At 39.5% G+C, this 23,146-nt stretch overlaps 1 protein-coding gene across 1 annotated transcript in view; it reads right to left on the bottom strand.

The window, feature by feature from the left end:
• Nucleotides 1-23,146, bottom strand: part of Klf12 (Kruppel like factor 12) — a 363,399-nt gene that overhangs the window by 144,946 nt on the left and 195,307 nt on the right. The window contains exon 4 of the mRNA XM_032918181.1: nt 3,605-4,151. Within this exon, the coding sequence (XP_032774072.1) occupies nt 3,605-4,151 (547 nt within the window). The remainder of the gene's footprint in view (nt 1-3,604; nt 4,152-23,146) is intronic.

Below are 23,146 nucleotides of genomic sequence, written 5' to 3'. Positions count from 1 at the left end.
AGCCCTTTGTTATCCAGCCATTTCAGGGCTGGCTCATATGGGCAAAATAAAGATTTGAAGAATTACCTAAATGCCCTTCCCTTTGCTCATTCTGAGGTAGGCAAACCTTTCCACTAGCCACTTTTACTGTGCTCTAGTTAATCAGTTAAACAATAAAAGGTTATAAAATGCTAGAGCAATATTTGTAGAATATGGTGATTATAAAAACTTAATATGAAGTAATAAAAATTTAAAAATGGGATGTTTCCAGACAATTTCTCATACTAATTTCTCATCCCTTATCGTCGCTGCATTAGCAGCTTTGAGAAGTACCACAGCAACTTCTTGGGCTGACTTTTATTTCGACAATGAGTTGTACCTGTCACTCTGTACCACCGTCACCATCAACTCTGTTGTATGAGAGGAGACAGAGGAAGTGTTGATTATCGTTCATAATATTTAGGAGAAAAGTAAGAATGCTAAAAAATGTTTAGTGACACTTGGTCACTGCCAGGCATCTGCACTGGGTCTTCTATCCTAGGATAGATCATGTTACCAGCCCCATTTGTTTCACTGATGAAAACTAGGATTAGGAAGATGACTTTCTAAAGTGGTAAGTGACAGAAGCAGGCTTTTACCTCATATATTTGTGATCCTAAAAACAGGACAGTTTATTAGGCTTATGATTGAGTAATTTTTATTCATAACATAAAAATTATGAAATAAAACATACTACATGAAACAAACAAAAAACTCACAGAACAAATGACAGTGCAGGACTTAAAGGGATGCTGCAATATACATTTTGCAGAAAGTTAAATTTTAGCAACACACACACACACACACACACACACAGACACAGAGCTGATCAACATTAAAATGTTTGCTGATCGTTTTCACAAAGAAAAGTGATGTTTCCCTTAACTGGCACTGCAGACTTGGGCCCATATATAAAATTATGATACTGCAGAGACCCTGGAGTCCACCAAAGTCATAGAGACACATCTATAGACACATGTACAATATATAAGGATGTGCTTTACTACCTGCTAGATGCTAATTCTTAAAAATGCATAACTACACATTTGGATAGTAAGTAAAACAAATTTCTAACTTAGCTCCCAGTTTCGTAACTGTTATTCAAAGAGCCTGATCTTTTCTTCAGAGGTATGAGCAATACTAGGAGTACAGCATGGGAAACAGCCATGAAAACGCACCTCAATCCTATTTCTTTCAAGGTTTTCCATCCCATGTCGTTCAGACCAGTTTCCTGTCCCATGGCAGCAGAAAACTCACAGGGTAGGAGCAGAGGAAACCCCCTGAGCTGGTGAATGTGTATTTTGACATAGGCATGTCCATGTCACAGACATGAAGACCAGTTGACTCATGGGAAATTCGCTAAGCTGTTACTTATATGGGTGTGACTCAAGATGAATGGCAAAGCTTTTCTCAGGGAGTCTGAGTGTTTGTGAATGATTGATCAGTGTGTACAGATGGACAGACAACTGTGTCTTCCTCCTCCCCGGTGGCTATAAAATGAACCTGCCCACTCACAGAGATTACTGACCCTAGCTCACCTCAGCCCCTGGATTGTACCTAATAAATATGCTGAGGGCTAGGTTGGTAGCAGTATGAAAGCCCAACCTGATCCCTGTTCCAATGTGTGTATCCGTGCCTTTGGTTTCTTGCTTCATTCCCTCCATATCCCTAGGCTAGGTGTTGGAACATAAGCCATGTGGGTCAAGGCCACAGGGATTGTTAGATGAAGCAGCGAATGTCTGTCTACTTGTCAACCTTGAAAACTAAAACTCCTGAGTCAGGAGATTTTTAACTTTGTTAAAGAGTGAAGGTGAAACTTATTTGAGTGCTAGGAAGAAATTTAATATTGATAAAATAATAACTTCCAGTGGTAAACACACAGCTCTATATAGATGTTTATAAACATTCTGCCAAGTTTTCAATAATATATCATCTCTCGATATTGAATCCTACCTTTTACCAGAAGCAAAACAACCATGTTTCCTTGTATTTTATGAGCAGACAGCGGTTTATGCATTCATTGATCATGTTTTAATCATGGACCTCAGTAGGAACACAGTGTCAAAGCAGAAAAAGCAATATTGGGCAAAGCTGATGCTAGCATTGTGTCTGGCCTCTGAGGACAAAATACACAAATATGCACTCAGTTTCACAGGGAATAAGTGAGTAATACAGGGTTTTATATTTTCAGGGAAGGGTGGTCTAACATTTAGGTTTGTATGTAGGAAAAAGAAAAGATGCAGGCTAATGGGATTTAGAATTTCTTCTATTAAAGCTCTGCAAAAAGCAATTGCTTATATGTAGAAGATAATTCCATATACAGCTATGTAACTACCGCAATGAATGAAATAACTAGATATTGTAGCATGAGCCTTTCACAAAGTATCTTCTTATGTCCTAAAACTTAGAGGGAACGTTAGTATTGTATGTTGAAATATTCCCATTATAAACAATCATGCTATTTAATACTAGTAACTGAAATAGACGGTTATTCAAAACCAAAGCTATATGCAAACTTACAGATAAACATCTATCTTTGTGCCAGGTTGCGCTGATTTGAAAGAGAATGGTCCCATAGTCTCCTCTATCTGACTGCTTATTCACCAGGGAGCAGAACTCTGAGCAGAAGAAGGACTAGGAGGTGTGGCTTTGCTGCAATAGGTGTGGCTTGTTGGAGGAGGAGCGTTGCTGGGCTGGGCTTTGAGGTTTCAAAGGTGCATGTTAGGCCTCCCATGTCTCTGCCATGGATTTGAATGTAAAGCTCTCAGCTACTTCTGCATGCTTCCTGCTATTACGTTCAGGAATTAACCCTCTGCAACTGAAAGCAAGTCCCCAACTCAATGGCTTTCTTTGTAAGTTACCTTGGTCGTGATGCATCTTTGTCATGAATAGAGTAGTAAATAAACACAGGTTCTCATTATGTATACCTTGGCTGATGTGGAACTCTCTATAGAGACCAGCCTGGCCTCAAACGCTTAGAGATCCACCTGCCTCTGCCTCCCATGTGCTGTGATTAAAGGAAGATTCCACCATGCCTGGCTGAATCATTTTAATATCAAATTGTTTTAAAATGCACTCAGAAATAGATGTATAAATCCCAGGTAGTCCGTCATCACAGGATTTCATATTCCTGCTACCTCAAGAGTTCAAGTTTGAACAACAACAACAACAACAAAACAAAAAAAACAAACAAAAAACCCCCACCTTATTTACCCAGAAGCACTCACCATGACCCATGTTTATAAGGAATTTACTTTCATTTTGCATATAATTCTGCTGTACACAGGTTGTCCATCCCACTTCACCATTCAAAGGAAAGATAATTCTGTGAATTAAGATATCAAATCTCTGGTACAAAATGACTTAATAAGTATATGGACTTAGCCCAGCTGAGGGCACTGTTTATATGAATGTGGGAGTGTTCTATTCAGCATGACCCAACCATATGGTCTGCAATGTTCTATACAGAACTTTGAGCATAGTGTCTGCACACAATCTAGGTCCCAGTCATAAAAATAAATAAATAAATAAATAAAAGCATGGTTTTCTCTAGTGCTGAAAATCATCAAAGTTTCAGGTCTCTTACCTTTGCCATGGCTCCTCCCGTCCTCCAGGAGCGGTACAACGATAGTGTTGTTCACATTTCCTGGTGACCGTACAGCTGTGTAGACAACCGGCACCGACTGTACCACCACGGGGATCCGATGAACATGACTGAGTTTGTTAGACTGTAAGTTCATGGGACTGGAAGGTGGGACAGGGTGGATGATGTGCAAAAACTGCTGGCCGCCCATGCCGGACGCGGAGGCAACGAGGGGTCCTGGAGATAACACTGTTGACGAAGAGGATGCTGAAGATACTGATGTAATAACGGTGGGGGATGAGGCTGGGCGACTAGAAGATGATGAAGAGGTCGAAGTTGAAGAAGGTGAGGAGGCAGACGCTGTCATGGAGACTGGGGAGGATGAAGCTGCAGTAGGGGAGGTCCTGGCTTTGTTGATTGACAAGTCCACTGGCTCAGTTTGTGTCTGGAAGTGATCTACAGGCAATGAGTCCTCTGGGGGCTCCCCTTTCACATTATTTAGCAAGAGGGGAATAGCTTCCATATCGGGGTAGTTGTGGACGTTTGGAGACTGCAAGGAGAAAACGGAACAGATTTACCATTATAGCTGATACAGTTCAATAGATGCATAACTTATTTGAAAGTGTATTAGTTCTTTCACTCAAATATCCATGGAATTTTCCTTAAACGGTCAAAATGATGCAAAAATAATTGCAAAAATTCATCAAAGAAAGGAGTCATTTAACATGAATATGTTCTCATTCCAGTGGAAGGGCAACACACAACTTAAGGTGAATTCACTGGTTCAAACAAGAGGTTGAAGGAATTTAAAAATAATCACTAAATTCCTGTGGAATCTTACAAAAGACAGGCTCGATATGTAAAACATTGTCTTAGAGCTGTGTAAGCAGGACTTATTGAATCACAGCATTCCTTCTGTTGTTCTTAGCTGTTCCTGCACTAGCAGTCTGTCTTGGTGTTCCGTTATGAAGGAATGGGAGCTTTCATTAGCTGAACTGAAATACCCTCTCCTGCTCTGGAGTTCTACAATGTGCTGAAGGATTTCACCCTTGTGCAACACGATCCTGATCTAGAAAGGAAATATCATCCAGCAGCAATCTTGGGAAACTCACTATGACCTTTCTACACCCATGTTCAGCACAAGAACTACTGGGACACACTCCTTTAGAGTAGTCAGAAGGCACACCACGTTCTCCAGTCCCCCGGGTCTGGTCCTCAGGTTACCGAAGTTAAATCACTTGGAATTGCTGGGTTTTAGCCAACAATTAGGTATTTCTGACACATTTTATTTCTTAAGGTATTGCACACAGTTATGATCCCTAAACTAGAGGAAACAGGTTTTAGAAAAATCCTATATGAGAAATTTTAAATCGTCCATGAACATTTTGTTTAACTTAAAACGATAATGTTGTTTAAGTTCATTTGTATTCTTGCAGGTTTTATTTAAAAGCTGTTTAATAATAAACAGCCTACAGTTTAATACACTAATATTCTCAGAATATTATTAATGGGCGTGAACACACCTACTAATTCCTAAGTTGAACAAGTATCTATGAAATGCATGCTTCTGGGACCACGTGGCTGGTGTTCTATTTCAGTGTGTCAGTAGAGCCTTGACAGAGAGAACCAGACCACAGCAGACTATTTTGTTACACCTAATTTAACCAGGTCAACACTCACATTAGTATTATTCTTTCAGATGAAAACCCCAAATCATTATTTTCTGCTTTCTTATGGTATCGGAACAACAATTATGTGAAGTTGGTCATTTCATGAGAGATTTCCGTTTGCTATTCTTCCTGAAAACGTGAAAATGCACTTAAAGGTTTCAAAAGAAACATTGTTCTTAAAAACTTTCATTATAGAATATAAATTATAGTTCTATTCAAAGCATATAATAGGTGCTGGTGCGCGGGTGTTTTATTCAGCCACAGTGAAAAGAAAAAGAAAACAAATCAGTTGTGGCAGGGGATCAAATGGAAGGGGAATGGGCTGATGTTTTAATGCTTTTTCCCTCTTCTTCCCTAAAAGGACAGCCTGCAAAAGCGCATGAATTAGTGCTCTAAAAGCTGGGTAATCTGCAACGCCTCCTGCACGGAATTCTAACTAGGATTTGCACTTTAGGCATTAAAGGTGAGAAACAAATTTATAAACCACCCCAAACATATTAAGAAACAAACAGCCAAACACCCAAACACTGTAAATTTCACTAGTTTTGTGCAAAATCTGTAGACATTATCACTCCTCCCATTAGGAAGTCGATTCTCAGCATCATCCTTTGGGTTCTGTTTTTATAGAGTAGTGTGAGTTGTTTTTTATCCGTATATTACACATACACAGAAATCTCTGGATAGAAACTGGTTCAAAATCCAAAATGTAAATCAGTAAACATATTATTAAACAGTACCCATCTCTTGGACTACACAGACCCTGAATTCATGACACGTTAGACGAATTCAAGACTCTTTATTTGGAAACGATGGTTATTTCTATCCTATGTAGAATTAGACCTTTACAGATAAAGACGAGAGGAGTATTGCATCCCTGTAGGAATGGCTCCTAATAGAAAGGAAAATGTTCACTGGTACATGATGTCAGGAGAACTGGGGCATATGGAACTTATAAAGAGGTGGCTTCCAAGGCTTGAGGCATCCTTGAGCTTTAAGAGGTGTCTCAGCCTCTCTATGTTGTGACTGAGAATCCACCATTTGTACGGCATTATCTCATCCCCAACAGAGGAAAATACTTCCTCCGAAGGCCTTTGTACAGCATCAGATAAAGACATCCTCTCAGCCCTGCTGATAGACTAGAATTCTATGAAGACAAAACTCAGAGAATACCTAGCTTTTCCCAGATGCCCAAGAACCACACTGCTTTCTCCTGTGCTCAGACTGAAGTAACTAGGAAACAGACGCCAAACCTTTAGATACACGCTAGGGGCCTTGAGAACTTATGTATGAATTCATGAAACAAACATGACAGAGACATATGGTGGCTCCTCTCTAATACACAGCAGTTCAAAACGAAGCCTTATATTAAATAATTATGCTCTATCATATCAAGACAATAAAATCTTTATTGGGCCTTTCATCTGCTTTCAGTGTTGACAGGGCATCATATCCCCAAAGCCATTACTAATCTCCTGGGACCCATAACAATGTTGCAGGTAGAAGTGTGTGTACTTCAGCTTTGGGCTGCACAGACCTATCTGTGAAGTCAGCGAGGTTAGAGGATAAGGCCTTTAAACAGCTATGGCCGACCCTCCTTCCTCCTTTTAAGAAATGGAAAATACCTACAAGGCTGAACCCTGGAATCAACATTAGGCATTTATCTCTTTGCTTCCTGAAAGTGGAGAATTGAAATGCATTCATTCTGAGGCTTGGTCCCCTACATGGGAAGCCGGAGTGAGGTGCTGGGAACACAGTTGTCCACCAAGAGGGAGAAGACGCTGAAGGGAAACAGAGAAGATGGAGAGCGAGTGTGCTGAGGATTCTGGAGAGCAAAGGGAAAAGTGGGAGCGCATGACAAGTGAGGGAAGGGCTGGCCTCAACGAGAAGGGAAATCGAAGAGCCAACAAGATTGAAAGATTGCTTTTCCAGAAGATACTTCCAGCAAAAAAAAAAGAAAAGGAAGGGTCATGTAGCGAAATTTCACCTTCATCGGCAACTTCTAAATACTGGACACATCCGTGGACATCTTATAGCAGTACCGACTAAGTGACGTTTGTGATTTTTCCAATGGACACTGATTTCTGTTCAGGAAGCTGTCTCAGAAGCTGAATTTCACTGTTGATTCTCCAGGTATGGAAGACGGAACCCTCACTACGTTCTCGCTGCCAAGCAAAACCAATCCACTTTCTAATGCTATAAGGGAACACACAGGGGTGCCAGATTCTTGTCAAAGAGGAGTGACATTTCATATCCCGAAAGGTTCTATCATGCCACTTGGAAGGGTCCGCCATAAAATTTCAACTGCTAAATGATATTTTATGAAATAACAGTGTAAATGCATCCAGAAAGCCCAGCAAGTCAAACAATAGGTTTCACACACCCCAGAAAATATGTGTGCGAGCCTAAACAAAAGCAGGGTTCCCTACCACACTCTTACTTTCCTCTCGAGTCAGAAAGTTGGTTCTATATACAGGCATCCCTATGGGAAAACGTTACACACAGCGTCGTAGTGACATGTTCGCTTAAGCAGTTTCAGGGTCGCAGCTGAGACTTCCTAAGCAAGAACTTTCTTCTGGAATAAACAGTTTAAAATGAAACTAAGCATTTTGTTGAAGGAGTATACAATGGAACTCCAAGCCTCCCATGGGTTATTTCCTGGAGAGTCCTAGAGAGGTTTCCCTCAGCCAACAATTACCAACAGCTGAATCTTATTATGGTCTGCCAAGGACCATAAGACATCTTTAACTGAGATCATGTATTTTAATCATCTGCAAACCTTCAAAGCAATGACTATAGATGGACACCCTGGAAATCTCTCCGGCAGCACTTAGGAATCTTCTGGTTGGGTAGGATTGGAAGAACAGTCTATTAAATGTCATCCAAGACGTCCATGGTGCCTGTTACACCTTTAATAGGACCAGAGAATTTTGGGGATGTCTCATACACAAATAGTATGGTGACAGCCATCTATCAGTCATTTACACAAGTTATACATTACTTCACTTTTTAAAAAGTTTGAGCAATCATTTCAAGCTAATGTCTTAGGAAATGTTCTAAAATGATTTCCCCAATATCATGTCTCTTTCCCAGACTGCTCTGGATTGTTATTATGAAAAAGGAAATGAGACTTGGAAAAAAAAATTCCAAAGATTTGAAACCATGACCTAACCCAGTTTACTTTTTATTACCAATGTCATCTTGAATTAGCTCAGGTTTTAGGTCTCAGAATAAAAAGTGTAACATTAGTTGCAGACTTGTAAAAATTGCTCTGAAGACTGAACTGACGTCACCGCGTTCCTGTACCAGTAAAAAGATAAGGAGATGAGCAGAATTCTTTGTTCTTGGAAGGAAAAACAGCAAAGAAAGTCAGACCTATTGCCAAAAGTGTCCGAGAGCTTAGAGACGCAATGCATTCTGGTACGAGAGTCTCTGCTGAGGTACCTGCCTTGCAAAACAAGCAGATACACAACAAAATAGAATACATTGTCCTTACGGATATCACATGGTTAAAAAAAATCCTGAGTATTTGAATTCTTTTTTTTTTTTAAATTACTCAGGTTGATCCACAAGAAAACCACGTCATAGCTGCTGGAACCCATGTGAGGTGATTAATTTGACTTCTTGATGCTACAATATAAACAACCCCCAGAGCATAGTAGGTCTTCTATCACATCCGTGATTTAGTTTTATGAAGTTCAGCATCTGGCTGAATGTCCCGATTGTGACTGTAAATGTGTATTGTGGGGCGAGAGGGCCGGCTCGGCAGGGAAGGATGTGTGCTGTTCTGAACTTGAGCTCTGGACGGTCACATCGGATGGTTCACAGGCACCTGTAGCTTCAGAACCAGAGACTCCAAAGCCCTCTTGTCTCCATGGACACCTTTGCTCAAGGGAACCTTTACTGCGTTATCTTAAATAAGGCTATATTTTAATTAAAGGAGCACTTTAAAAATATGACATTCCTAACTGCTCCATACCTAAGGCTCTTCCCCCCAGCCACCCTGCAAGTCCGCTCTGCTCTCAGCGAAGGCCAGTGCTCCCCATCTGTCGCTACAGCACACATTTCAATTTTCTCTCCGGACTTTTGTTTTACTGAAGACGGTACCTCTTATTGACCTTTTTATGGTGTATGTCGTGATACTAATTAGTCTTGTTTCCAGAGATTCTTCTTATCCCCATGTTCAAGGGTAGGTTGGTAAAACTAAAATGCCATAAAAACCCAAGTTTATAAAAGTAGGAAGACACAAAGCTATACTAAAGGAAGATAAATGATCACTTCGCATATATCATTCCGGAGTAAGAGGAAGTGACTCCCACTGTCTTACTGTCCTACCGATACTAAAATTTTTGAAAAAGTTATTGACAGTGTGAAAGGAGGCCATGTTTGAGTGAATATTTAAGTAAACAGCTTCAAATCAACGTCTCAGTTGAAAACACAAGAAGTGATTCTTCAAGAAAATACAGGACCTGGTTGGCAAGATGGCTCAGCGGGTGAAGGGAGGCGTGGTGCTTTTACCTCAGGAATGGGCTTGGTGGGAGGAGATTCCATTCCCTCAACCTGGGTTCCAGTTCCTCTGATTGGTATATATGCATGCCTTCTCTCTCTCTGTCTCTCTGTCTCTCTGTCTCTGTCTGTCTCTGTCTGTCTCTCTCTCTCTCTCACACATTCTCCCCTCCCTCTTTTTCTCTCTCTCTCACACATTCATGCACACACACATTTATTAATAATGCAAAAGGTAAGTATAGCACTGATCCCGTGCCTTTGTTTATGTTTATGTTTATGGCTTAACTCCCTCACTGAGAACGTGAGCCTTCACAAAGCTTTTAGGACACACATTCCAACTGTGCCCAACTGTTCCCTTATGTCGTGGTTGTTACATTTCCTATGATTTCCTATGAATACATGCGCATGCACATGGGTGCGTGCACACACACACACACACACACACACACACACACACACACACACACCCTACACGCACACGGAGTAACATTGATGTTGAAAAGCAGGCAGTAAAGCTGACATATTGGTGTGTTCGAGGATGGGAGCGTAATGGAGACAAGCATGCTGTAAATAGCTTGCAAATGTCTTACAACACTTGTGCATATTCTGAAGCATCAAGCCAGCACCATTCTCCTCTCTGTTCCATCTCCTATCCTCTGCAGCAAAAAGGAAGTAGCCTTATTATATCCAGAGGCCATTCCAAGTATGTTCCTAAATACTGTGCTGTGGAAAATTCAATAGTGTCTAGAATGGACACCCTTCAACAAATGACTTTCGAGGCTCACCAGTGAGAATATGCATTTTAAAACTAACTATAACTGCACAGAACAAAACAGCCAAAGAGTCAAGGTCAAGGGAAGACGGCAGACTTAGCTAGGAAGCTTTTGGAATTAGCACAAGGCGTGAGGTGCCACCACGGTGAAGACGCTTTCTAAAGTTAGCCGTTGTGTTTGGAAGAAGACACACACAACCTTTTTTTCCAGTTTCATACAAATAAGTTTTTAGATTGCTATGAGAGAAAAAAAAATCCCAATTCTACAATGCCCAGTGACCTCAACAGAACCTGTACCTCGCGCAAAATAGACAAGAATCTAGATGGTGCCTTCCTGCAATGTTGGCTGGACGGTTTACAAAGTAGCCCTGTGAAGAGGCCAGCACTTACACTGAAGTTGTGCATTAAAGAAGATGAGGAAAGACTGGAGAGAGGGCTTAGAGGTTAAGAGCACTGCCTGCCTTTCCAGAGGAGCCTGGTTCAATTCCCAGCACAGCCTTACACCTAACAGCTGTTTCTAAATTCAGTTCCACGGGGATATGATGCCCTCTTCTGGCCCCAGTGGGTACTGCATGCTCATGTAGGCAAAATACTCTTTCACAAAAGAAAAATACGTAAGGTTAGGAAATTAAAACTGACTAGAATATAGAAAAATAACAATTTAACATTTGTGTGCAATTTTCATAGAATATTATTTCTTATTTTTAGTGATAAATACTATAAATACTCTGTTAAAATATTGAATAATTTCTATATTAATTTTGCCTATAAATCTTTCATCCTGGGAAAATAGAGGGCAAGGCAAATTACCCCCAAAGAATTATATTTGGACATTTGTGTCAATCTGAGATTTTTGATAACAATAGATTGCCTTATTTATAGTGGTAAAAAGTACATCAAAAAACTGGGCGTAGAAACAGGAGAGAGCAAAGAATGATGGTTTCAATGTAGCTATGAGAAAGATAAGAGGAAAGCCTACAAGAGCCACACTGTGGTAGTCGGGTGTGGCCTGGATCTCTGTGTTAGGTATTAAGGCACCATTTGCTATCCCGGAGATTGGGGACATCCGAGGTAAAACATCTAATGTGGCTAGAGAATGTTTTAGACAATGCTAAGTGAGGAGAACCATGAGTGAACAAAAGTGAATCCAGAGAACGAGTCTTGTCCCCAGACAACATTTCTTTTTCGGTTTACACATGAAAACAAGAAAAGGAGCCAAACAAAATCCTAACTTAATGGTTTCTCCATTAAGAGGAGATGTGGGTGGATAACATTTCATTTGAAACTATTTCACTGTATTTTCTGAAGTGAATCTACGTCAGTTTATGAAATAATGTTCTGTTTCTCTGAAAGCATTGAAGATAATTTATAGGAAATGCATTTGCATCGACTCCTAATGAACATTTTGAAATCTAAATCCTAATCTCAATCTTTTTTTATTAACATAAAATATATTTTAAGGGAAAAAATATCTAAATTGATGGGAGAGTCCCATTTAATTTCTACTGTTTTCGATGATGATGATGACAATGATGATGATGGATGATGATGATGATGATGATGATGATGATGATGATGTGTGTGTGTGTGTGTGTGTGTGTGTGTGCTTCCATGCCATCACCAGAGGAAAGAAAACACATTATATTATGATGAGAGAAATCATGAACCTCATTGAACCTCAATTTGCCATGGAAGCCACTACCATGAGATTATTATTGGTGGCATGAATATTCTACAGACATTAATGTGTACATTCATCTATCATCTGAAACTAGGCTAAACATGTGTACTCAGTGTAATTTATCACAGAAGGCATGCAATTTCAGGAACTACCCTGCGTTAAACCATGGTTCTCAATAAACTTGTGCTTCCAGGAGTCTGTCACTGGTCACAACCAGGCGATGCATCGGGGCTGCAAAGCTCTGTCTGTTTTGATGAAAGTGTTTACAATGAATTCATAAGAGTTCGGCGAACATTATAAACAGAATGCCAACTATATTATTTAATGTCCACTGCTATCCATCTATGAACATTACAAAAGGACTTTTAACCTGCATCCCGAAAGAAACAAACCTTTCTCATCCCCCAAGAGTATGTAGCATGTAGCACAACCTGCATTCATTGACAAAGAAATGTATGAAACAGAGAGTGCTGCACCTGTACATTTTATAAAGATAGGTGGGCTTTCCTGGCATGTTGCTCGCGCCTGCTATCCCATGACTCAGGGAGCAGCAGGCAAACTGTTTCAAGTTCAAGGGCAGCTTGGTCTACATGGTGAGCTCTAGGCCAGCCAAGGCTACATGATGTGAACTTGTTTAAAAGGAAACAAAACAAAAGACCAAGGGAAGGCAGGAGTGTTGAGATGACTCAGCCCGATGTCATCCATTGCCAAGCCTGAAGACCTGACTTCATTCCTGGGACCAGACACTGAACGCGTGTGTTCATGTAAGAACGAGAACCAAAACTCCTTGGAATTATGACCTGCCAGTGTACACTCTACACAAATGTATCTGTGAGTCCATATGCTTTCATTTCTTGCTTAATTTTCAGGCTTTGTGCTTTAAGTGCAGGGGTGTGTGTGTGTGTGTGTGTGTGTGTGTGTGTGTGAGTGTGTGTGTGTGTGTGTGTGTGTGTGTGTGTGTGTGTGTGTGATGCTGTGTTACTCAAGCACATTTGGAACTGAAAAGGACCTAAGTCATATGTCCTCTGGGTACTTTTCAAGACCATATAGAATCTGCCCGTGCAGGAAACATCAAACCATGAAATGTCTGGTTTCACTTAATTCTAAGTCAGATATGGACTGCTTTTACAAAAACATGTACAGCAATGTATTGCTTACTCCTAATAGTACCTTAATGTGGAAAATGGGATAGACATGCTTTATGAATAAAAACACACATGAGAAGATTAAAAAACAAAAACAAAAACACGTCGAAGGTTCTATAGGCGGAGACTACTCAATCAAGCTTCAATGAACTCTGACCATGGAACCCATAGCTTCAGTGTGAATGCAATGATGATTCCCATGTCTGATTTATAACGTGTGACTTCCCATCAAGATGCTTCTGTCATCACGTTTGCAAGATGTTTCCCAGTTGCTGCATGTAAGTCAATGACCATGGCGTCATTTAATAGAGAGGAAGGGCATAGGTCAAGTAAAAGCTCTCACAGGCATTACAATCATATCTTAGTGTGGTTATTTTTCTATTAATAGTTTTCCTTATATCTCTCAAACAACACGTGCCTGCTCCTTGATTGTTTATTAGTGAATAAACAGAAGAAGAGGCAGACGCATTAGTCATCCCTCTCATCCAAATAAAAAGGGCACAGCTCCCCTGAGATGAAGTTACTCTGTGTTATCGTTTTAAATGATTCCTGTGATAAAATCTCAAATTAATTACTGTGTAAATAAGCAAACTCCTATTTACATGCTCATTTTCTCCTTAACATCAGAACTTCCAGTTGCAGTAAAATGGCCAACATTCAATTATCTAAAGTCAGAGAGGAGATCATGGCATAAGTAATCCCAAGTGGCAGGTAATCCAAAAAGCATTTATGTAGGGTTTCCAATTCATTATATGATTCCTGCAGATTTATCACCATAATTGTATTTTTTTCCCGCAGGCTCATATTAAAATCCATTTGTAGTTCTTGAACACAGGCCAACTGACAGTGGGAAGGAGCACCCCAGACACGTGCTGGATGGCAAAGGAAAGCTGATTTGTTAGTGGCATTGTTTTTCTCCTGGAGAATCAGCACGAAGAGAAGCAGGAGTTAATAGTGAAAATGTGCTTCATATTTATTAAGCACTGAGAGATCTAACCAAAATGAGAGTGGACAGGCCCACAGAGGAAGGATTAAGGACACAAACTTTATAAGATATAGGTCTAGTGATGGCTTTGCCTTCATTTCTGTGCCCTGAGAAATTTTCTTAAGTTTCTGCATTACAAATCCCCATACTTATGAAAATCATGCTCTCCGAGCAGCTGTGTTGAAAACATTTTCAATGAAATTATTCAATGAAAAGTGCCTAAGTCAGTGCTAGAGGTTGGTAATGGCTTTTTAAAAATAAAATTACTATTACTATTATCTCTTTCAGTCTGGAACTAATACTAGAAAAACTGTTAAGTCTGATAATTTCTATCAATTTGGTTTCCAAAAAGTGGGGTGACCTCTCACTACTGCATAAATTGCAGTGTTCACCGCAATGTCAAATGTTAGACTACACCCAACATCTGGTCTAACAACTGGTTACTATCGAAAGTAAATGCTCAAAGACATGGCTGGCTGACTTAAACTGACGATGCCCTTTGTCTCAGAATTCAGTTCTGAGGACTCATTGCCGGGTTAGGAGTGGCAGAGGCTAGGATTGAAAGAGACAAACAGAAAGATGGCTGCAGGTAGACAGGGAAGGTTGTCCTGAGCAGTCAGTGTCAAGGTCAACCCCTTGTCTATCAGTTCATTCATCCTAAATGAGCTAAGCCAACTCTCTAGAAGGCTAAGGATTTCAGAATTACTGATACATCATGGAAATGAAGTCCCGGGCACTATACCACTCGTGCAGATTTCATAATCTTCATCCACACTGTAAACACATCACACCAGTGTAAGGTAATCAAGGAAGTGAAAATCCTTCTTTGTTCTAAAATGGGCCTGGGTCATGTTTTGTCACTCTAACTCTGAAGAGTAACTCAAGCTCAAGTAATTATTCCTCGGTCCTAAAGAGAGTGACGATGTCTTGATTTATAAAATGGTGGCATGATCCTTAACCACCACTTATTATTCAGGAAGTTGCTTCATTTATACCCATGCTTCAGTCGGGAGCTGGATTATATTGTATGCTGGTTGTGATAACCTATGAAATCCTCAAGGCTTTTACTGGTCAGCAGCAGTGTGATAAAAAAGAGGAACTGATTCTTTGGAAAAAGATCATTGATATATTACAAATACACACAAATTATACATTATTGAAAATAGCTCCCAATGATGCCAGGCAGGGTAGCATACACCTTTAATTCCAGCACTCAGGAAGCAGAGGAAGGCGGGTCTCTGTGAGTTTGAGGCCACCCTGGTCTAAAAAGCAAGTTCTAGAACGGACAAGCTACATAGAGAGAGCCATCCTCAAAATACATGCATACACACACACACACACACACACACACACACACACACACACACACACAAGAATAAATGAAAGAAAGGAAGAAAGGAAGAAAAATATTGCCCCCAGTGAAGTAGAGGTCAGAACAGAGATGTTTACTTATAAAAGACTGACATATAAGATTTCTACACTCACTAAACACAGGTAAAGGAAACACGGGTGACATACTACTATGTCCCATTTGAAGGGTTTGAAATCACAACAGAGTTCAGAAGTTAGTCTGGTGACCAGACTGGGATCAGCTAAAAATTCTGTTTATCAGAAGCAATTGATCATTTTGAAGTTTGTCACTCAGTTACGGGTCTGGGAGGTGGGGACAGGTACATCCCTAGGATCCCCCTGCTCAAGTTGGAGGAAGGAGAGAAACTTGTATACACATAAACTACAAATATTTATCACTCAGGCTATGCCAAAGTTGGAACTACAATCACAGTACAAACTTGGTAACCACGAAGGAGTCTTGAATAAAAACCATGAAAATAAAGATTTTAAAAGGAACTTAGTGTTGTCTGCTTGGAATAATACTTTCTAATCTGACTTAAAGTTAAGGAAAACTAGTTTTGTAAGCTGCATTTTCCTAGCATAGGACTAAGGATGAACCATTGAAGATGTTTGACGACGATGTATACAATCATGTAACTCCAATCCTGTAAAGAGTGAAGAGCTCCCTCTAAACAGGGAGAAGTGACCACAAATGGAGGTTGAATGTGAAGGCCTCATTGATGTTTTCACTGAAACCTGAACTCACACAGTTCTTGGTAGTCATGGCCGAAAACTAGTATCTAAAAAGTTCTACAGAGCAGACGATTATATCTGTGGGCCACACAGTATTTTTAACCATTGTTTTAAAGCATTCATTAAACTGGATAGTTTTCTCATGATAGTCCTCATGGGAGGGACTCAAGGTAATGAAATGGAAAATCATCTGAATTAAAAAAAAAAACAGCAGGTGAAATGTGGAAGAAGAGAAAAGACTAAGATTCAACTCAACATTGAAATGCGGGATCATGTGGTAAGATACTGTACAGTATTTTCATAAATGCTCGACATGATGGCTGTGCCTCAAGGAAGATCACAGTGCACGGTGACACTGATGTGCTTGTGCCACTTGCTTTATTTAATCTTGGCTGTTCGAGGCCTGGTTGTTCTACTTGATCCCAACAAAAGAGTGGGAGGCAGAAGAAGACAGATGGGGGCCACTTCATAGGTGTGGCAGCTGTTACAACATTCAGCACCCCGAGGCTGAGTTAAGCCCTGAGGGTGGTTGTAGCAATGAGGTGAGAGCAATGGATTCCCCATCTCTGCTTCCTCACTGCGGTGCTCTTAGGAAGGGACAGACAAACTCAACTGTCATTCCTACCGATTCAATAGATTTAAAGAAGAATTTAATTTGACATAAAATTCCTGACTGCTCAGTATCCCTGGAGTGGTCAGTGTTTCAGAATTGCTTGCTGATTTACATAACTGTGAGGAGAAACAGTAGATAGATGAAAAGAACTGTAAATAAGGGAAGCTACAGTTAAGAGATCACTCCCCAACCATGCAGGCTGCTAGGCAGAATGCAGACTACATTCCCCAGGCCCAAACTGCCCCTCTCCGCCTTCCACATCGATGGTAATGAAGTTCTCCTTACTTTCCTGACACTTCAGAGTTTTTCACACCTTGTTAACTCTACACATAACCCCCTCTTGACTCTTTCCTCCTCAGTACTCAAACATTTCCCTAATGCATCTTTGAGTTGTGGCTTAGACAGTCTCTCTGACATGATACTCATTTTACTCAGAAACTCATTTTAGCCCAATTAGGAATTTTCCTCTGGAATCCCATAATACACTATATATCCAACCAACGTTTCCACTTGTCCTGATATATTAAAGTCATCTGCCTCTGTGTGTACATATACATCTCTTGGAACACTGTGAGCATAGTTAGCACGACAGAGTTTCGTAAGACATGCACTGAGCATTAATCCAAGGAATACTCAGAATAATTCTAGATTTCTCCCACAGTCCACCTGCTTACAGTGACTAATTACATATGTCGAAAAGAATAAATGCCTGTCTTTGACATGGCTGAATTTTAGAATCACATTAGGGCTTGAATAAAAGATTTTCTTAGTCTTAATGTAAGATATATATATATATATATATATATATATATATATATATATATATATGACTGAAGAAGTCTGCTTGCTTAGCCCTGTGCCCTGTATAATTAATTATGAGTCATGGGACAGTTAGTCTAAATTTTCCCATATGATGTTCGGCTGTTCCAGTGTAAATAGATTCCAAAATTTAATCTATACGTCTATATGTCTCAATTGAGGGATTGTGTAAATAAGATTGGACTATGGCGATGACTTACATTGTCTTGGTTGTAATTGGGATAGGAGGGCCCAACTCATGGTGGCCAGCACTATTACCTGGACCTGAGCCTATAGAGGAGAGCAAGCAGCATGCCTGGCTTTCTGCTTCAACTTCCTGCCCTGGCTTCTCTTAGTGACGAACTGTGATAGAGAAATGTAAGCCACAGAGGCCGCTCTTCTCCTAGGTTGTCTGGGGTCATGTTATTCATCAAAGCCACAGAAAGGGAATGAGAACACATAGGTAAAGAAACATAGAAATAAAACACATAGTTCCATGTGGCATTTTGAACACTCGGGGTTTGGAATATGCACAGACAGTTTTTAGATTGGCAAAATCCTGAGTGCATAGAACAGGAATAGGGAGGGCATTGACAGAAAGCTGGCAGGAGAGTTCAGTCCTTGCCTGGGAGAGAATAGGGGGCATTGTTCACACTGGTCAGATGGTGCATCCATATTAGTAGAAGTACAGTAGCTCAGAAGAAAAGGCCACTAGTTACAGTGCATCAGTGGTATTGAGTAGTATAGAATCCAGCTCTTGAAGGCTGGAACCCACTGTGGCAGGCTTTTTACTCATCTGCATTTACGTACTTTCATAATCCACTTTGCTAACCTGTCTTCCCAACTAGGTGTGGAAATGGCAAGTAGTGCAAACCATGGAGTGAGCTGAGACGTGCAGCCTGTCAAGAAGGAAACAAAGAACTTTGGGAATACAAGGGCTTCCATTGTAAAAGCGAAGGGCCCTTGCTCAGCTAGGGGAAGTGAGCTGTCCAAGGCAAGGGAACCTAATGGATCGTCATGAGAACAGACGTTTGACTTTATCTCTTGCAACATTCCAAACACCTGACATTTCTGTGGAAATAAATGAATGGAGGCGACTATTGATTTTCTCCATGCGTATGTGCAGGCAAGCATGCTCGTTTGCACACATATTTAAACAGACAAGGATGCATGAGTGTGCTCTCCAGAGTAAGATGGCAGCTCTCCTCATTTATGGCATCTCCTTGTTTTTTCAATCAATGATTCTGGATTTTGCAGTTTGGGGTAGAGGCCAGCCAGCAAGCTCTGGGGATCCTCCGTTTCTTCATCCCTAGAACTGGGGTGAAAGGTATTCTCTGCCCCCTACTTTTCAGTTGGGTGCTGGGAATCAGAGCCTGGCTCTTTGTGCTTACTCAGCACTTTCTCTACTGAACCATTTCCTTAGCTCTGGATGCTTCTTCTCTGCCTGCCCACTCCTCTCTGAAGCATGCTTTTGATCACTCGCCTGTCTATTCTGTCTGCTATCTATACGGTTACAGTCTTAAGCCTGGAGGAAGAATCTTTATTATGTCAAGTAAGTATGCACAACAGCGAATGGTAAAGAGAATCACATTAAAAACTTAGAGTGAGAACTAATTACATCATTTTATCCTAGAATGTTCTAATGGCTTCAGCAAAGGATCGCAGTGACTATTTTTATTACCTTGGCCATTTGTTAATGGCCTGTTAAAACAAGCTAATCAATGATCAATTTACCAATTCCGTCCTCACCTCTGCCCTTCTTCTAAATGAGAATTCGGTAAGTGGTAAAGAAATCACTTTAGCAGATGCAACTTCTGAAAATAAGCAGGAGAGAGAAAAGCAGACACAGGAGGAATCTTTGGGAATCTCCTGCCTGGCCACTGAGAGAGAATTTCTTCCCAAAGCTTTATTACATGTGAATAAGATTTTTATCACTTAATCATCAGTCAGATTTAAACAGTTTGTTATTCTCAAAATTCTGTCTTCTAATGAAAAATGGTAGGTATAGCATGGCTCTTGTGTTTCTAATGGTAAGGACTCATATGCATCTCAAATATACAACCAGAATCAAGTTAACTAGCAGATCCTAACTGGCCATAGTTATGTCATGTCACAAAGGTCCTGGGAATGAGTTTCTACGGCCCCATGTTATTGTTTCACAGATTCGTATTGTTATATGTGCTCATAGTTATTGTGTGGGTTTTTCTGAAATCTACATAAACTTTGCTTACTAGAAATAGTTATCAATTATTTAGTCTAAAACTAAGTGGACCGGGGTTCGGTTTATATTTCAGGACAAGTATTTACAGTATGAAAACTTCAATAAACTGTTCTCAGAGGAAAGAAAATGTTGAGTTTGAACTATCAGCAAATTAAATGGCTTTAAAATATCTAAAATTAATGGGTGTTTGTGATGGATTCAAAAGCCCAACTCTGGTGTTTAAGAAGGCCCTGGGCATTCCTCATTCGAACAGCAGACATATGGTGCCACTCCAAAAAAAAGCACTGAAGCAAATAATTCACTAAATATGCAAATGAATACGAGTGAACTTGCTTGGAAAAAGCAAGTCAGGGAACCAAAGGGTAGCCTTGCAGTGAAGGGGTAAGGCTGAGGGCTGTTCACAGGGGAGCATGAAGATGAGGTCAAGAGCAGCCCGAGGAGCTGTGGGCTCCTTATTATTGAAGTGGCGGTTCTGAATTTTTATTGCTGAGTTTTAGCGCACACTATGATGATTTTTTTTCAGATAAGGTATTTATGGAATGCCTGAATCTTGGACCTTGGTACTTTATGTATTACTTTTTATGGAGACAGTAGGCAATTCTATGTGGGTATAATATTCATATTCTCAGCAAAGAAGGAAAGCATGGATGAGAGTGGGGGAAGGGAAAATGGAGTGTTCTCTTATGAAGCATTCTGTGGATACGCAATAAGTTTAAGCAATTATGCACTGAAAAAACTAGAACAGATTGTAAATCAATTAGCGAATCTTTCCAGAAAGCCATGTACTCCTATAAAAGCAATCACATGATGTTCTTTTCACAATATAGTTCAACCTTGGTAAACCCCGTTATTTAGAAAACTGTCACTAGATTGATTTTGAATTAAAATAGGCTAGAAACAAGAATTTTATTTTCTTTGAGAGAGAGCAATGTGTATGCCAAGAAGAAAAAGAGAAAGGAAAAAGGAAAAAGAAAACACAACAAAAAAAGACTTTTAAACTGAAGATCAGTCAAACATGTCCTATTATAATGTACCACTTGCCATCCTAGCATGTGGCCTACTTTGCCTGACAGCATTAAGCACTGCTAGTTCCTGTACTAGTTCATGCCACCAAAACCAAGCTGTAAGAGAGAATGACTATCACCTTCATAATTTTGTCCTTTATTAGTTGAATGATAGTTCTAAATTTTTCAGTGACTGTCTTAAAACCTCAGTAAAAATGTTTCCAGAAGTTAAATTAAGATATTGAAGATTAAAACTCATTAATCTGGACCCGCAACTGGGGAGGCTGAGTTATCATATGAGCCTAAGAGGGAGAGATGAATTTAGAAAATAAAGTGAGACTCAGAGAACAAATGAAGAATTAATTTAGCTCTTGATTTTAATAAAGTTTATATATATGTATATATATTCATATAATACTAAATATTCAATTGAAATTATCAATAATAATTTCAATATTATTTACTTCTCAATTTTAATCTTGTACATTGAAAGAATACTTAAATAAGCAAGATCATTGCCAAAATTAGAAAGATCACTAACCACTGGATATTTTTAAGAGAATGTGATAGACATACATTCATAGTACTTGATACATACAAATGTTATGATTAACAAGGATATATAACACAGATATACAAATAACTATACTTAGTGTTTTCAAGAATCTATTATTTTCCTTTTGTTGAAACTATCTTTATAGCACCCAACCAACTTTGATACATAATATTTATTTTGTTCTTTGTCTTCACATTTTCCATTATAATTTTTATCTGCCTTAGAAGCAATTTCTAAAGTTGTTAAATTTCAGTGTAAGGTTCTTAATGGTCTTGTCTTCTTGTTAAATGAAGTAGTAAAAACATGTGCTGTGACAGGAAATCTTAGAAGGCGGATGGCCTTTACTTTCTGGCATATATTTTATCCCAGTTTTACAACAATTGCACGTCTTTAAAAGGCCATGTTTTCTAAGTTACATGATTCAGGGTTCTGTACATGTTGATTCTATTTATTGCCATTAATATTTACTAGTTTTTCACGCTGAACTCAGGAAGAAAGAGAGTATGAAATGAAATCTGCTCTCATGTAGAAGGAATTTCAAATGGTAAGGTTTATTCAATCTTACTCTATGTTTTCTTCGTATGATTCTTAGCTGTTTCTGAATTTACAATCATTACCTTGTCCTAATGCATGACTGTGAAATATTTCTCCCTCTCTAATTGTGCTTTTTGTACTAAAATATAAATGCTATAAAACAAACAGTGATGAGCAAGGCTAGGATGGTCATTGATGTTCTACTTTCAACCTTTTTTCTTATATTTAGATATTTTCCTTGAAAACTATACACAATTAAATTTAAATTAAAATTTAAATCTCTGACCTTTGTCTTTTGAGATTAATTTTGTATTACTGAGAGACAAACTGTAACACTCCTATTGGCTTAACCAAATAACAAACAAAAAAAAATCCATTCCATCTCTCAGGAAAGGAATGTTGGCCCATACTTCAGCCTAGCTGGTCTCTGTCTGCTCTTAGGGTTGCTCCAAGCTCATTGCACTCTAATGGTCTAGGATTATACATTCTCAGATTTGACTTTTTACAACTTTTTCCTTCTAACACATTCCTTATGACTAGCAAGGGAAATCTCGTGTCTTGTAGAAGGCATACTCTGGCTTTTCTTGAAGTCAACTGTGCTTTTGAACATAATGTACCCAGAGGTATAACATCCAGCAGATTTACACTTTCAGTGATTATTCATGGCAAGTGCCCTGGGCTCAAGCAGATAAGACTCTTAGGGGTCGACCAGAACTCTCCTTACTGCATTCATTTACCTCCATTACCATCAGTGATCTTTGAGTTCATTTTTGCTATCTTTGTGCATTCTATTTGTGCTTCTCTCTATTCTCACTCATTTCTAAATTAAGAAATGAAAAATAAAGAACTACTTTTGTCTTTTATTTTTTTCTTTATATGAGCTTTGGCACTTATATGTCATACCCTCTAGTGGCTGATTCCCACTATGAAGTTCAGTATTTTAGTGCTATCCCTCGAAACAAACAAATGAATCAAATG

The sequence above is a fragment of the Rattus rattus genome, chromosome 12 (assembly GCF_011064425.1).
Source record: "Rattus rattus isolate New Zealand chromosome 12, Rrattus_CSIRO_v1, whole genome shotgun sequence".
NCBI classification, from domain to species: Eukaryota; Metazoa; Chordata; class Mammalia; order Rodentia; family Muridae; genus Rattus; species Rattus rattus.
Note: the sequence above shows the minus strand (reverse complement) of the source record. Positions and strands in the feature narration are given on the sequence as shown.